We start from the raw sequence: 17,890 nt of genomic DNA on the forward strand, positions 1-17,890 counted from the left end.
ACTCCTGGTCAGGAGTTCAAGGTCCTCCTCCACCCACAAGCTTCCACCTGAGCCTCATTCCTGGTGGTCTAGTGGTAGAGTGTCACTGCTCTGCTGCTGGACAGCCTTTCTGTCTCTCTTTTTTTCAGCTTTTCTGCCCTTTAGCCACTGCATTTTTTTTTCAGCCTTTTACCTAGTTCCTTTCTGCATTTTTCCTCATGCTTCGCCACCCTTGCCGTAGTGTCCCCTACGGCCTGCCCCCCTCCAGTGATACTTTCCTGATCCTCACGGCAGTCCACTGACATTTCTAGTGGAATGCTCCCTTCACTGCACAAATCTGCCTGGTAGCTGCTGCTGCCCCGGTTGTTGCTGCTGACCCCCTGGTCAGACGTTTGAGGTCCTCCACCTGCAAGCTCCCACCTGCGCCTCAACCCTGGTGGTCTAGTGGTAGAGCGCCACTGCTCTGATTCTGGACTGCCCTTCTTTTTTTCTGCTGCTTCCTTTTTTTTATCTGCCGTTAGCCTTCTACCTTGTTCCTTTCTGCACTCTTCCTCGCGCTTCGCCGCTCTTGCCACTGTGATCCCCTGTGGCCTCATCCCCTCAGGTGAGCCTTTCCGGCTCCCTCAGTTTCCCACCTCCCAGCCGTCCAGTCTCTCCCACAAACTACTTAATGGTGGCCGATGCACCTGGACCGCAGCCAGCGCCACAGACCCTAGTTCTCGGTCTACCGATGTGACAACAGCATTCTCCTCGTCCTCAACACAGAACGCCACACTGCTTGCCACCACTCCTCACCAAAGAACAACCAAAGACCCTTCTCTTGCCAGTTCTGCAGCTACACCCTCACCAACACACCAGCTCCTCTCGCCCCCTTAGTCAACCCACAGCACACCCGACCAGCACAACTGCATCCTCCTCAACACGCGCTCCTCCACAAACATGGCACAGAAATCAGGGACTCCTTCTACGCTGCCTCTCCAGACATTCCCTTCACAGAAACCAGGACCAACCCCTAGTTTGGACATTCCAACAGCCATCAACTATAGCTACAAAATCACCCGCACGGGCCGAGCCAACCGACCAGGAGGAGGCATCGCCATCGTCCACAAGCACACCCTCCGCCTCACCACTCACTTGAAGGACCCAATGACAACCATGGAACACCTCCATTTCCAGATCCAGACCAACCTCAACACCACCCTCTGCAGCACCATCGTCTACAAGCCTTCCTGCCCCGCCAGCCCTTCACCGATGCCATCGTAGACCTCATCGCATCCCAGACTCTCGCATTCACCGATTACATCCTACTTGGCGACCTGAACTTCCACCTGCACAGCCTCAGTGAGCAGAACAATGCATCTCTTCTAGAGAACCTCGCTAACATCGGACTCAAGTAACTAATTACAGCTTAGACCCACGCAGCCGACCCGGACTTTTCTGCCAGCTGTAACATCACCTACAGCCACACTGCCGAATTCGCCTTGACCAACCACCACTGTTTGCACTTCACCAATCCAACCATACACCACTGCCCTAACTGCCCCCGTCGTAGCTGGAACAAGACCACCGGAAAATATCTCATTGCCTTCCTCAGCACTACCACACCACTAACATCAACAGATGCGAACACCTCAGCATGCAACCTTCACCGATGGGTCTCCCAACTGCACTGGCACTCTGGAACCCTTCAAGAAGGCACTGAGCAAGCAACACTGCAAGAAAGCCCGCTGGTTCACTCCCGCCGTCCACGAGTCCAGACACACCTGTCGACGGCTTGAGAAGAGATGGAGGAGCAACGAAACCCAGCAACCTTCAAAACTGCCATCAACGCACACCACCTTCTCCTCAAAATCACAAAGCAAATAGCCCTTGAAGACAGAATCAATGCCAACGCACACATCAGCAAAGAGCTCTTTGCAATTGTCGCTATGTTTGCCAGGCCCAACAGCGAGACCACAGACATCCCATCCTTCCTAGAATATCGAATATATTAAACTTAATTGTGAGTGCCAGCTAGCTCAGAGGTCACTAGAAACTTTCTCGAATAAACAAGAAGGGATTCGTTTCTGACAACCGCATAAACATGGCAATTTTGTTTCCCCAAGATGAAACGTATCTTCAGAGACGTGGAAACAACAGATAGATATTATATTCAGTCAATCATGCATGCTTCGTTTCATCAGAGGTGCAGACAAATAGAGAGACGGGCGTTTTCAATAAAAGGTATTTATTGAACAGTCTTCTTTCTCATGCAGAAGAAACGAACTGCTACAATCGCAATATTGGCTGTAAAGTATAATGCGTACAGCAAGAAGAGTATTATAAAATAATACTGTAAAAGCATGGTATGGTTCCTAAGCCATAAAATACATACATAAATAAATAAAGACTAAAAGTACTCAACTGGTGCTTCTAAAATATGCCTACCCCGATGTACCAAACCTAAGTTTAGTACGAGGGAAGTAGTAAGTGTGGTGTAGCATAAGTTTAGTATTCTTTTGCCAAGAATCTATCCAAGATTTCTCTTAGGGTCTAATCAGCTCCGTACCTTGGTTTAGAATGAAGGAGGTCTGGTATCTCTCTGTTTCAGGACTCGATTTCCCAACACCCCGCAAGGGGAGCTTGGAAACACTGGAGCTGGATTTCTCGGCAAGAGAAAAGACAGTCTCTCTCAGTGCATCTGCTGGAGGGTCGGCTTCCTTCGGCACTTGCTGTAGCGAGCTGCTTCGGGCAAGTAGATAGTCGAACTGCTCCAAACCACTGTGTGTTTGCTATGGCAAGTGTGGGCATATTTATACCTCGAAGGTGCCGAGTTTGATGTAAAGTTGGACATAATAACGTCATCAAAGAGTCTCAGTTCTTTGAAAACTCCATGAGTTCTTGGACAAATTAATATTCAAGCAAGGGGAAGTCCCTAACTGCTGAGGCCGAGTTTTCCAAGAAATGTTGTGGCTTTTCGGAACTAGTGGAAGTATCCATGCCTGTATTTGGACTGCATGGGCTATGTCTAAATATGGTTATGATTTCTATGCCTATATAAGGACAAGGTGATTTATACCTATATAAGAGCATGAATCGGGAAAATTACACTAGGGTCCTAAAACACTATACAACACCCTGACAACTGGAAACACGCTAAGATCAACCCCCTGCTGAAGAAGCCATCCTCCGACCAACAGACCTCATTAACATCAGACCCATCTCCCTCCTCCCTTTCCCAGCCAAGATCATCGAGAAGGTCATCAACGCCAAACTCTCCAAGTTCATCGGAGAGCACGACATCCTGGACATCTCTCAATCCAGAGTCTGAGGTAAACACAGGACTGAGACTGCACTCCTCGATGCCAACGGTGACATCCACTCCCTCCTCGACCATGGAGAAACTGCAGTTCTCCTCCTACTGCATCTCTCGGCCGCCTTGGATACCGTCTCCCACCACACCCTGATCACGAGACTCCATGTCACTAGCATGAACAACAAGGCCTTGAACTGGAACACCCCCATCTGCAACCGAACACAGCGAGTCAGACTACCTACGTTCCTCTCGGAACCTAGAGAGATCAGCTGCGGAGTGCCCCAGGGCTCCTCCCTGAGCCACACCTTCTTCAATGTGTGCATGCCCCCCCTCTCTTGGCCATCGTCTGAAACCACAAATTCAACATTGTCTCCGACGCCGACGACACCAACCTCATCCTCTCACCAACGAACCCACAGCCCCCAGAATCAACTTAAACCGTGGGAGGGAGGCCATTGCCACCTGGATGAAAGACAGCTGCCTCAAGGTCAATTTGGACAGCACTGAAGTACTCATCCTAGGTCCCTCCCCCTCAGCCTGGTACGACTCCTGGTGTCCTGTCGCACTATGAACCATTCCCACCCCTACGGACCATGCACGTAACCTCTGCATCATATTAGCCTACACGCTCATAATGAACCGCCAGATCAACTCTGTATCCTCATCCTGCTTCCACACTCTCCACCTCCTTCAAAAGACAGTCAGATGGACCCCCACAGAACCCAGAAAAACTTTCACCCATCACTTATCACCAGCAGACTCGACTGCGGCAACTCATTCTATGCCGGCATCACCCAGAAACAGCTCAGGAAACTACAGAAGGGTCAAACCTCGCAGCCAGACTGGTCCTCAACATGCCCCGCCTCAGCCACATCACAAAACACCTCCGACAACTCAACTGAGTGCATTTTTTAAATGAGTAAAAACGATTAAAAGAATCTCCGCAAAACAGGGTTTAAGTTAAAAACGCTAAAACTGAGGCAAGAAAGTGACCTAACGTGTTTACATTGCTTTGTTGATTTAACAGTAAAATTTGTTGGGGGTACTCCACTTCCAGCAGGAGAGCTAATGTGAAACACACAGGTGCTGCATTCATGTTACCACAGGGTACAAATCAGTACCACGGTTTATCTGCCGTTAGGGCCACAGCGGCATGTGGATAAGCAGTAAATGAATGAAAAAGGAAAATAAATATTAAACAAATCAGGAAATATTGACATTGAATTACTAAATCCACACACTAAAAGAAAAGAAGCATTTTTACAATGGTTTTATTGACATTTTACCCTGTCTTGTATTGATATGAAGGTCTTGCATCCATCTGATTCACATATGCTTTAGGTTTTATGTAGTCCATCAGTCTATAAAGACACATCATATCATTTTGTATCAAAAACGTCTTGCAGTAAATGGCAAAAACAGTTTCCTATGATCTGTATCTCAAATAACAGATAGCTTTTAACATAAATGTAACCATCTGGTAACCTTAGAGTCCGGGAATTTATTTACTGTATGTAAGGAATGGGCAAGGTAGGTCTTCATGGAGGATGGTCTGTGATGTTATCGGGCATTAAATGACACAAAGCTTAGTTCCTACAGTGGAAACAGCCATTTACCACTGTAGGCGAGCTCTGACTTGGAAACCTACTGTGTCTATGTGCGTAAGTTATAGGTCTACAGGGGTCTCAGCTGTGACCCTTGCTTAGCCCTTGCGACTCCTGGTACTGCCTTTGTGATCCCTGGTCTCAGAGGTGGCAAAAGTAGTTCCAGGAGCAGAAGCTAAACATTCTCCCAATGGACACTATTTACGTTCTGCTGCTCAAACTGGAATCTACTTCTGCACGATACATTCAATAGAGCAATGTCCACTTTTCAGAGTAAACAAAAAAGTAAAATACAAACACATTATGTTAAACAATTTACCATATCTCATTACTGTGAATACTTGAAAAATCTCTTTAAACAAAACGTTCACCTTTTTGCTTAGCTGGCCTGGCAGTGCCTTTCCAGTGATCATAAATCAAAATGTTTCAACAATGGGAAGGAATACAGAAAGCTAATAACATAGATCATAGTCAATATATGACCCATGTGAATTAATATAGGTAGATGTAACCATAATTTTTAAATCTTTTTTTAAAGTGCTTCCGTGCGATGTACCAATACATTGTCAACATTTTGTATGGATTAGCAGTTCTTATCCCATTGGCATCTGTGGACCCCCACTGGAACATTACTGTAATCCGAGGACCCCCAGTCTTATAGGAAGCTCGTAACCTTATCTTGGCCCAAAGATGTGGAATGCTCTTCCGCCGGCCTTGAAAGCCGAGACTGATCTCCTCCCTTTTCGTAAAAAATTGAAGACCCTTCTGTTCAATTAATCCCTCTGCACTGTTTGTTCTGTTTTGGGCCTTGTGCTTGTTTTTCTTCTTTTATCTATCCCTGGCGCCGGGAAACCCATTGAGGGTAGCTGTGCGCAATATAAGTTCAAATAAAATAAAAATAAAACCCCCAACCTAAGCATTTTCTGTTATTTAGACCTCAAAACAATACAGAAAAATACAAACAAATGCATACAACAAAAAAAGGTATACACCAAAGAAAAGCTCAAATATTTGAATATTTTGGTTAATTCACAATCACATAGAGAAAGTTTTCGAATGTTCAGTGTAGCTTCTCTATTTGTATATACTTTATTATTTGTAATTGATTAATTTTACAATTTCGATCTGCTCCTTTCCAGGTAAAAAACATGGCGTGTGTTCAAATGGCAGAGGTCACTTCCAGTCTAGTTCCCCTTTGCCTCTGTTAAAAGCAGCTTCGTGTGAAAACATAAAATGACAATGACATTATAATTTTTTTTTTTATCAATGTGCACGGAGCAGTGCCCCCGAGCAGGGAGACATGTGTGGCATTTTCTCTGCTACTGATTGACAGCAGAATGAGGACTGAAGCAGTGACTGGCCAGACGCTCCAAAGTGCACATGTCAGTTTGGCCGGCTTTCTTGTGATAGCCAGCCTGACATGCACACTTTGAAACCCTCCATCCCAAGCTGTCTTAGACAGAGGGGTGGCGATTAAACACAGGCCTCCAGGGCCTGAAGGAGCTTCCGGCCAACCCGCTCCATCCAATTCTGGTGCTTCTCCCATGCTGGTTAAAAACATGAAAGCAGCGGCTGGATTGGTAAGGGAAGCTTAAAAGCAGACTGCAGTTTCAGCACACTGAGGAGGATATGCAGCAATGGCTAAGTGCCATTTATTTTTATTGGAGGGAGTGGTGTTTTATTTTGTTTTTGGGGAAGCAGTGGTGCATTTTGCTCGTCCCACCACTTTCAAAGATTTCCAGACTCCTCTGATTAAAAGCAACAATTGAAGCCATTGCAAACCGAAACCTATTTTGTCGTCCTCAGTCACTCGGCCATTAGTGAAATTAATGATCATTCAGTTTACTATTCTTCAATTCCAGGACCACAAAGCTCAATAGCTTTCTTCTGAGCTGCACTGAGTCCTTTACATGTGCAGGTCCTATGACCTGCACTGCTTCACTTCTCAGCAGAGGTGCAATACTTTTAATGGGTGAATACTGACACTTTTCCGTAATAAACCGAAACTCTGAGATAGTAAGTTCCCATTACAGGCACTGGAGCTAGTAGTCATTTCTCTGTCTGACCCAGCTCCTGCTGGGTCAGCTTTGCCTTCCTTATGTGGCCGCTACCTTCTGAGTGCGCCTACCTTTTCACTGCCCTCCAGGAAAGAACGCATCGTTTGTGGTGGGCATATAGAGCATTTCAACATAATAAATACATTTGAGTAACCTTTGATTTTTTTAAAGCATGTAATCAAACATTAATACATAAAATGTATATTAGTTGGCTGTTTTCGTACTAGCTGTGAATGTTTTAAAATTTTACTCTGAGGTTCCCACAGCTCATTTGTTGTAAGGAACCCGAACCCCCATATACTTGGCGGGGAAAGTGTGTGTCGTAGAACACAAAATTTAACTGAATAAATAATGCACTGCAGAAAGCTGTACCATTTTTTTTTTAATTTAGTGTGTCACATGGAAAACTTTCCAACAATCGTATAAGAAAATGAGGGGCATATTCACAAGCCCCTGTCGCCACAGGAACGTCACTTTTAGTGATGGTCCTGTGCCGATATGTGCTTCGCCTCATTTACAAGACTGCGTTAAGCCACTTAACGTGGCTTAACCCCGCCTTGTAAATAAGAGCCCCTTTCATGCTATTGTTAGCGTGGAAGTGGTGAGCTAATGGGTGTTGTTGTGGACCTTCCACCGCAACACCCAATGATCTTGATGCTGCTCCATATTTTCAAGGGTGGCGTAAATATGGGGCATTTTTGTTGTTTCTATGTGTGCTGCATTATGCCTCACAAATGGAAACAGTAATACGCCATCGATTGTTTGTGCAGGAAGGTGTCCCTTCCTGCACACATACAATCATTATAAAAAAATTACGATTTTCAACTTCTGTATGTGCTGCGCAAAGCTACACATAGAAGTTACAAAACACCATTTCAGATTGTTTATGTGCAGAAGGGACACCTTCCTGCTCATAAACAATCCTTCACCTCAACATAGGCACCCTTAAACTACGGTGCAAGGGGGCCTGCGTTGGGCCTAGGCTGCTAAATTTAGCAAAAGCACAGGGAGAAACGCAGGGTTGTACGGTATTGTTGTAAATACAGTGCAGCCCTGCGTTTCAGAAGTGCCAACAACGCACTCCGTCACTTCTCTTGTAAATATGCCCCTGAGTTCCTTGTGGATATGCTAAGGTTCACACGGAGCCAGCCTTTGCTAGGATAGTGCCCGGTCGGAGAGAAATTTGGGATCCTTGCTGATGCAAGTGAATAAATTGAGGCTGCAGAGGCCCTTTTTTGTGTTCGCCGGTCAGTCCATGGCTGAGCGATGAATGACCTCTGAAATCAAATTCTCAGGATCTCTCACAGCTCACCTAAATCACCCACAGCTCACCTAAATCACCCACAGCTCACCTAAATCACCCACAGCTCACCTAAATCACCCACAGCTCACCTAAATCACCCACAGCTCACCTAAATCACCCACAGCTCACCTAAATCACCCACAGCTCACCTAAATCACCCACAGCTCACCTAGCTTACCTAAATCACTCACAGCTTACCTATGTCACACTGATGAGGGTTTTGTTGATCTGTGTCAGCAGGAGTGAGATGGAGGGGAGAAAAGGGCTAATGGGGTGTCAAAAACGTCCTCTACCGCCGGACAATGAAGGAATAAACCCAGTTTAAACAGGCAAATCTGATGGAGAAAGGAGCACGCAGGGACAAGGCTGAAGCAAAGTGAGAGGGCGCTGCTGTATGCACACAACTTCTTGCACCCCTCTAAAAATGTGCACCTGGGCCCAGCGCGCCCGTTCCAAAAGTTGGCCCTGGGTTCATAAAATATGCATAATTGGATGTTTTCTCTGATCTCGCCTTAGCCAAGACTTTTTATTTTTTTCTTTCAAAATTGTATGTAATATGTTTATTTAAGGAGCTGTCAACCAGCCCTCCTCATCCATAGGGCTGTTGTGTCATTCATAGTTTTTGTTGTGCCCAGTACAGCATAGATCAGCAGGTCATCCCCCTTCAGTCATTGGCAAACTTTACAATGAGTGATGGCATTCTGCTGCTTCCAAAGGCATTTCCATACATAGGTGTTCCCCTCACTACCAGGGACTGCTATGGCAAAGTTTCCTGAGGCCCAAAAATATTTTTGCTTTTAGCCAATGTGTATTTTTATATTTGCGAGGACCTGGCAGCTCCTCAAAAATCAAGTTTTGGAAAAACCTTTAGAAAACAAAACAAGCCAAAGGGATGTTGGCCAGGCCTATTGTTTTTGCCAATGCTTGCTTGATGTATGCATTAGGAGAATGTAATCCTAATAGAATGCTTAGACTGGTGAGTAATGACGAAATTACCTTTTCATGGCTACTAAAAAGATGTTATTATTGCAATATGGGCATGTCGTATGGATATTTGACTGGCATATATATGTGTGCCCTTGCTCGTTTGATGTTTGTATTCATTTATCCATCGTTCTGTCCATTGTATAGACCAGCAGGCAGTACGAGTAGTAAAGAAAGATTTCTCTTCTCACGCATCTGTGAGTGTGCATGTGATGTTACACTTGCCCTAGTGAGTACACAAGTAAATACATATCACACATTCATTGGCGGTTAATTTCGTTCATTTGATTTAATGGGTCCGTCACTCATTGCGAAGATGTCGCTGTGGCATTCCGATTGTTCGATTTTTCAGCCGACGAAATCTGTACCGTGTCCCTTCCGGCCCATATCACGGAGGCAGGAGGATTCCCTGTCATGTTCTCAGAGTGGGAAAAATGAATTCGCCACCCACAACAACATTGGAGCTGTTTAATTTCTTGCCTGAAAGCCTTGCTGAACATGTAGTAAATAAACGGGTTATACGCCGTTGACGACTTGGCGAACAGGCATGGCAGCAGCGCAACAACAGGGGGGATGTACTCGCTGGATTGAAATATCGACCACAAACTGACCACTGCATACGGAGTCCATGCGCTCAGGAATCCAAAACTGACAAATATGGCCATCTGAAAGACATAGAAAACATATTTATTAGGTTTAGCTGTCCTGATACGAATTTCAAACTAGTTCTCATCAATAATAGAAAAAAAGCAAGATGGTGGTAGGCCTGACGGTTTCTAGCAATCTTCACGGACTGAGAACTATTTGGATCAAATGTAAGATTATTGGTCCAGTTTTTACTTCTTCCCTCTCACAAAAACACCTCCACAATCATAAAACTGGCTTTGGATTAGGATATCGAAGTTTTGATCTTTAAATAAGTTCTCCTTTTGCCAGACACCATACACTGGTTAATATTCAGGTACTAAATCCTGAAAGAAGTCATGCGGGTCAGGGCACTGATTTTTTATCTTCTTATATCCAACATGCAATTTTTAAGGTTTTGATGCAGCAGAAAAGTACTTTTTGCTATGGTAGTAGCTAAGACTGTCAAAGGGGTGGCAGATTATTGTCCATTAAACTAGCCAATGAAAGGATCTGACCTACCAGGTGCTCTTAAATGGCAAGCGATTCCAGCAGATGCCAGACACCCATTTAATTTTTTTTTTTTTTTTTTTTTTACTTTATTTCGAAATATTTTTATTGAAAGTAAATTTTCCATATACAAAAGCAAAACATTCGTAATACTTGTACTGTTCTTGCAATGTTGCGGCCTGGCGGGGCCTGAGAGAGAGAAGAAAGGAAGAGAGAAAGAGAAAGGAGGGGGGGGGGAGGGGGGGGTATGGGGGGGGTATGGGGGTCACTGCTCCAGATAGGCGTCGAGAGCTTCCCACATGTTATCTTTGGCAGTATGATTCGCCGTCTTTTGCTTGGCAGTGATATTGTCTGCCCCCCGGAGGAAGGTTACCCAATTGAACCAGCGTTTGAAGGTGGCTTTGCTGGTGTCCTTCCAGTTACCCAAGATCGTTTTCACCGCAGCCGTCAGAAGTACATCGACCAGGTCTCGTACTTCTTTGGACTGAAGTTCTGTTGCTAGGAAGGCAGTGGCTATTCCCGCTAGTCCTCTTTGTGTCTTACTTCCCGTGACTGTGTCTATGACGTTATAGACCTTGCTCCAGAAGGTTTTGACTCTGGTGCATTCGTATAACATGTGAGATAGATCTCCAGTAGCCATCTGGCAAGGAATGGTACAGCAGAGGCATCACAACGCCGTCACAACTAGAAGCAGGGAACAACCCACTCACCTACAAGGCACTACAGCAGACAACACCCATTTAATCTGATTCGTCAATTTTCCTCCTAATCGACAGCAAATGTGTGGGGTCCTGGTTGACATATCCTTGTTAATTGATGATGGCATTGTCACATTATCAGCTGTTGCTGAAATATACTTTCATCTCATCTGCAGTCATCATAGCAAATGTCCTTCACATATCCTTTCTTGACCTACCAGTCACAAAATATACCATGGGGTGTGTGCATAAGTCAAGGTTATGTCCAAGACTGGGATGAGTTTATTTTTATAAATGGCAGCACATGCCAAAACCAGATTTAACCATTGCTTGCAGACAAGGACATACATTACCCCTCATTGTGCAAGGGTAGTTGGGTTCTTTCTTGAGTCTAGCCTTTCTTTCAAAGACCAGGTGACAAAGTGGTTGCGACCTGCCTAGTGCCAGCTGACTGACTATGAAAATGAAAGCCATGCCAATCAATGACCAACTTTGATTCCGCCATCTAAGTCGTACAATTCTTGCACATCGACAGTGATAACACTTTTTCACAAGTATCCCTGATTCCATGCACTCTTCTCTAAATCCCTCCTTCCATGACCCCACTCATGTAATCACAGGAAGAGCAACTACATCAACCCAATCTTAGAGAACAGCAATTCGTTTCCCTTTAAGCGTATAAACACACTGTTCATCAGCTATTCACCAAAGTAATTTCCTCGAGATGGTAAACTCAGGTTGCAGAAGCCCTGGTGATGACTGGAGACAGTCAGATAGCTAGACTTCTGGTCTTCCCACCATACTATTAAGCCACGTCACTTATTTTTTTATATCCTTTTCTGGCAATGATACCTGGTGTATACATGGTGCTGAGGGTAAAGACTACTCAAGACAATTTTTTACAGATGCCATTTAGAGCACTTAATGTTCTTGACGCTACCTTCAGAGATACTGAAATCATTTAGGGATCTTCTGAGACATCTTTCTGCTTCCCGCAACAAGACACTATACTTTAATTTTCCAAATATGTCTTTCTTCTAACATTATTATAGTGTTACTGGTCCACACCTGCTCCAAAGAAGGAGGTTTCAAGCATTCTTAGAACCTCCTTATGTTAGTCTTTTGTCATCAGTCCTTGTTCTAGAACCAAACCCCCCACCAATGTCCTCTATTGGTGGGATATTTAAATGTCTTCATATTAAACTGATCTTTTCTCACTGTATGAGAGTATATGTATTTAGGTTGTTCCCTATAACATGCAACTGCCCTGCCCTTTTTGAGAGTTTATGTATGTTAATTATTGCCCTCTTCCTTATAGCGTCTCTGGTGCAGACAATGCAAAATATTTGGAGGTTCTCCTCTTGACTGTCTTCAATTTCGCTTTATGGTTTTGCCAGCGTTTACCCTGGACTAAACAAAGCAATACAAATTAGATCTCCGCGTTGCTTCCAACAACAAAGTGGGGTAGAACATAGAAAGAGAACATGAACAGATTAAGGGTGATGGAATAGTTATTACTGAAAAGTGGGAGGCTGTCAGTTCATAAGCTATGTTAATGTGTCTTTAATGATTTTCGAAAGGACCGCTGGGGCCAGATAATACATTTCACCCTCCACACCATGAATGGTACCTGTGCACAAAAACAGATGTTTGTGTGCTATGCATGATCTAGTTTTGTCAGCTGGCTGTTTTATATTAAACTGCACAAATCCTTTCTCTGTCTTTGAGAGTTTTTCATTCAAGTAAGAGGATTGAGCAATGTGGAAAGTTTTAAAAATCAATTACATTGTTATACCAATACACACCTTCAAAGGAAGCCAGTAGAGTCTAATTAGCAAAGCAATAATGTGATCTAATGCTTTGACTAAGGTAAATACAACCAAGTAAAATAGGTTCATCTTGATAGGGCACGTGAGGATCTTCTAGTGCCTTTCAATGGAGTATTTCCACCATCACTATGAGGAAAAAAATGTACCAACAACTTTAAGTTACTGATTGGTATATATTGCTTTTACAAAATAGAGGTGTTGGACATGGCCCTCTCGATTTTCTGGGTCCCCCCAAACTTGTTTGCCTTTTTTTTCACCCCTCCTGTTTTCTGAATTAGTTTTTGTTAGCTTTTAGGATTCTGGGCACTTTACCACTAAACAGTGCTGAAGTACGAGTGCTTACTCCTTAAAACATTTACCTATATTTAATTGTCACATTTAATGTACTTATAAGTCCCTAGTAAAGTGGTACAATATGTACTCGAAGCCTGTAAATTAAATGTGCCTGCAGTTAAGTAACCTTTTAAAAACTGAATCTGGCCTCCCATTGCAGCCTGTATTCAGTTTTAAATTGCCAATCTTTTTCAATGTCCAAAACTTCTTTTTAATATGTATGTCACCCAAAGGGTAGGCCCTAATCAGCCCATGGGGCAGGGTGCATTGTATGTAAAAAGTGTGACATGTACTTTTCAGTTTTACATGTCCTCATAATGGAAACACTCACAAACTTGGATTTCACTACTGTGATGCCTACTTCTCACTTAGGACAATATCTGGCTACCTTATTACATTTAATAAGTGATAGGTTTTGTTTGGGAGCAGCTAGAAATATCATCTTTGGTGTCTGTGGAATTGTAATTTAAAGACCCTTTTTAATGGTAAAGTTGGGTTTCAAGTCACATTTTTGGAAATGCCACTTTTAGAAAGTTGGCATTTTCTTGTCCTTGGTGCCTGCAGCCTGTTCCTGGGTCACATGACAAAGTATAGTTGATCTTTGTGTATTTCTTTAAGACAGTCCCACAAAAGGGGGACTGGGTGATAGCAGGATGGAAGGGGCAGAGCTGTTCACAGCCCGACTTGCACATCAAAGACCCTGCTTCAGCCCACCCCCAGACAACTTCACACTAGCCTCTTGTGCCCCAGACATCCTGGACAGGGAAGACAGACATTCCAACACCATCTGTAGGAGAAAACTCTAGACCCTTCTTACACTTCAAAGAGGGCACCAGGTAAACAATTGGGACCCTTAGACCCACTCTTCAGTATCCTCCCGGACCTGTGGACACAGCAGAAGGGATTCCCTGCTGCCAGAGAACTGCCCTGCTGTCTGAGAAGGAAGATTGGAAAGTCTTGTCTTTTGTTTTCACTAAATGACTCTTCATGTGATGCATAAATACTTTACACATTACCTCTAAGTTCAGCATAACTGATCCGCAGAAGTGGCAGCTTTTTCTTCTCCCACCTCACCCCGAACTCTGAAATGACCTTCCCTTCCCCCTGCGATCTGCTCCAACACTACTGAAGTTCAGGAAGAGAATGATAACCTAGCTTGTCAACAAATAGCTCAGAGCAGCGAAGAACCCCCCCCCCCCCCCCCCCAGCCCAGCGCCTGCAGAGCCTCATGGGTGATATGTTGCACTGAACAAATCCCTCCTGATTGATTGATTGAATGACTCCTTTTGTGCCAAGCTAATAGAGGTCCAAGTACATGTTAATGTAGTGACTTTTGTGGTTTATCCTGACAAGGATTTTGGCTGTTGCTTGAAAAGAGCTCAGACCCCCCACCAATGATTCAATCAGGATGTAATTGGACTTTAAAATAAAAGATTAAAACACATGTTGTTTGTTAATCTAGAACGTCATGGAATAGGATAACCACCAAGAACCCTCTACTATTTGATGGTGTCCACTACTTTCTCCCCAATATTTTTCACAAATAAACGGTTTTGCAAATAATTTCCTTTGAACCATAACTTTCATATATGTGACTGCTCTTTCCATTTCCATAAATGCTTCCACTTTTTCAGGGATATGTAGAACAAACGAAATACAATTTCCTTTTGTAGCAATGAAAATAGTAATCATTTATGCTAAAGATTATAGAAATCCATTAATAAACTTCCCCTCTCCTGGTGGACTGGATTTATCAGCATGACTAGTCTCCAGTTGTCCTATTTTAATCCATTCAAACATTAACTCGGAGCTCAGAGGGAATAAGGAAAGAGTCGCCCTCCACTCTAAATCTATAATTCAACTAAAGACCCAATCCAATGGCGTAAAGATATATCAGTGACTCAGAAAGAGGGGCGGTCAAAACATCCTGCTCCCAGACACTCTCTTATACACGTTATAAGGAGGTGATGCACTGTACTCCGCCCACGTTAAAAAACACCTGTTCTCCCGGACAGCACCACAGAACAACTCAAGTATTGACCCAAAACAAAGGTTGGTCACAAAAGTCCACACCTAATGTTGGACTAAGCTCTTAATAGAGAAAAAATGTGCGAGAAGTAAGAGACGCCTCACGGAAACACCACCAACGGGTATTTCCAGACAGGCCCCTGTCTCATCATCGGTAGTCACTTGCTTCTCAAAAGAAATAAGAAGAAAGAAAAGAGGTGTCCAAAACAAACAACATAAAATGTGACAAACAGTGGAGAGCAGAAAAATCTGCTGGTGACAAACACACACATATAACTGAGTGCCTAAAAGCACAGCACACAAGTCCCTTAACCAACTTTATTCATAGGGAGGTGATAGTGTGCTGTCATTAGGTAATGGTATGCATGAATAGCTACCAGCCTTTTTAATTTAAACAGCACACTATCACCTCCCTATGAATAAAGTTGGTTAAGGGACTTGTGTGCTGTGTTTTTTTTTTAATTGCATACCAGTTACCCCGTTGGTGGTGTTTACGTGAGGCGTCTCTTGCTTCTCGCACATTTTTTCTCTATTAAGAGCTTAGTCCAACATTAGGTGTGGACTTTTGCGACCAACCTTTGTTTTGGGTCACTACTTGTGGTGTTCTGTGATGCTGTCCGGGAGAACAGGTGTTTTTTAACGTGGGCGGAGTAGAGTGCATCACCTCCTTATAATTTCTATTTTAATCCATAACACTGGAAACACACAATGAGGTAAAATGCCTTGTTCATAATATGGCTTGGCAGCCATTTGAATGAAGGTTCTGAAGGTCATACTCAAATTCATTGAAACTAGATTATCCTCTCTTTAGTTATATAAGTGCCAAGGCATACATTGTCAAATCACAAATCTTGCATCATCTCATACTGGCCAAATACTTTTTACAGGAATCATATACATTTGCTATTTTAAAGTTTTAAAGTATGTAAATATTTTTTCACCGGAAATCCATTATATTTCTCTTTTGGGTGATTGGTAGAAAATGTAACAGGAGTGTAAGAAATGAGAGATTGTAACTTCACAAATCTGGTTGAAATATTTCAGCCAATGGTACTAGACAACTGAAGAAGTGACAGCGGTTTGGCTGTGAAAATAACATTCAGTCAAACGTGGACCCTCTCTTATGTTTTCTGTCGTGAATAAACTAAGAAGTTTCGATAGCTTCATGATGCTTTGAGAAGCTGTTGTACTACGTTTTCCAGAAGAGCAATAAGTCTTGATGCACATAAGACTCCTGTTTCTTCTAGAATTACCGTTCATCTTAAGTCCTGAGTCTCCCACCGTCCTACATTGAAGCTGCAGCGCACGTCATCAGACAGGAAGGCAGCCTCCCTCCCCTCTACCAATCACAACGCGCTGCAATGGCAGCGCTGTGATTGGTGAGGCAGCTGCCCCACACGCGTCATTTTCTCTATGTATGCTGCAGCATACATAGAGAACAGGCAGAGTGGGTGGTGTTACTCGAGGGCAGGGGGGAGTGGCTAGTCCACTGTTCTTCATACTGTCTGTTTGGACAAGCCACTCCCCCCTGCCCTCGATCAACACTGCCTACTCCCAACCAGGAACTTCTGCTTCATGCGAGAAGGCAGAAACAAATGGTAGTTATTACGGTAATAACTACCGTTTGTTTCTGCCTTCTCGCACCGTGAGAAAGCAAGGGAGGGGCATCCAAACGCCCCCATAGAGGAGCCGCCACAGTTGTACCTTAAAGAAATAGTTTGGGTAATTAATGTTAAAGTTGACTGAGTCAGCAACTCAGCCAGGCTGAACCTACCACTCCCATCAGGGTTTTGTTTTTAGTTTTTATATAGCCGGAACTAGACCCAAGACAGCAGGTATCAGAGCGCTTAACAAGAGCACCAGTTTCTTTACATGAGGACACATCCATTTTTGTTAGGCACAGGGAGATTTAGTGATCTGCCCAGAATCACAGGATGTTTAACGTTGTTGCCGAGACTCGAACCCGGTTCCCCGGCTCGGAGGTTGACTGCTCTAACCGTAAGGCTAGCGCACCTAAGGGTGATTACACAGGCTGGATAACTAGTGCTCCCCCGTAGGTAGCTTGGCACTGAGCAGTCAGGCCTACCACAAAGGCAATGTGTAAAGCATTGGCACAGCTCTCACTTACAATAAATTCTTTGACAGTCACAAGAGAGACTTCACACATGATGTATGCAAATAACGTTTTTATTCAACACACACAACAATCAACATGACATGCAAATCATACATTTCTGGGCATAAATCACATTTGGAATTATTACAAGCAATACTATGCCCAGCTGTGTTCAAATCGCATCAGTAATGTCACGTGCACACTTGGGAAAGATCCTAATCAACAACTCCCCGAGCACCTTTATGCGATGCAGCACTTTGTCAAACCCAGGCCCACCCTAGCAATTCTTATAATTTATTACCACACAGCTATAGGGTGCACCCCGGGTCACAACGATATCAGAAATATGTACATACAACAATTTATAATACTTTTTAGCAGCAACGCAGTCTGAGCGGGTAAACCCAAAGTCAAACGTAATGCTATTCTGGCAAGAAATAAATGTATCAGGCTAACCACTGCCTAGCATGATGAATCACAGGCGGTTCCCCACTGTCATTCCCACACACACTCACTCCGCACCGTTACGT

General features: G+C 43.9%; 1 protein-coding gene across 1 annotated transcript in view; it reads right to left on the minus strand.

The window, feature by feature from the left end:
• Window positions 1-8,432: 8,432 nt before the first annotated feature.
• Window positions 8,433-17,890, minus strand: part of LOC147706992 (opsin-5-like) — a 170,299-nt gene continuing 160,841 nt past the window's right edge. Inside the window, exon 5 of the mRNA XM_086925614.1 lies at window positions 8,433-9,887. Within this exon, the coding sequence (XP_086781740.1) occupies window positions 9,528-9,887 (360 nt within the window). The 3' untranslated portion in view covers window positions 8,433-9,527. The remainder of the gene's footprint in view (window positions 9,888-17,890) is intronic.

Source organism: Lissotriton vulgaris, chromosome 6 (genome assembly GCF_964263255.1).
Source record: "Lissotriton vulgaris chromosome 6, aLisVul1.2, whole genome shotgun sequence".
Lineage (NCBI taxonomy): Eukaryota > Metazoa > Chordata > Amphibia > Caudata > Salamandridae > Lissotriton > Lissotriton vulgaris.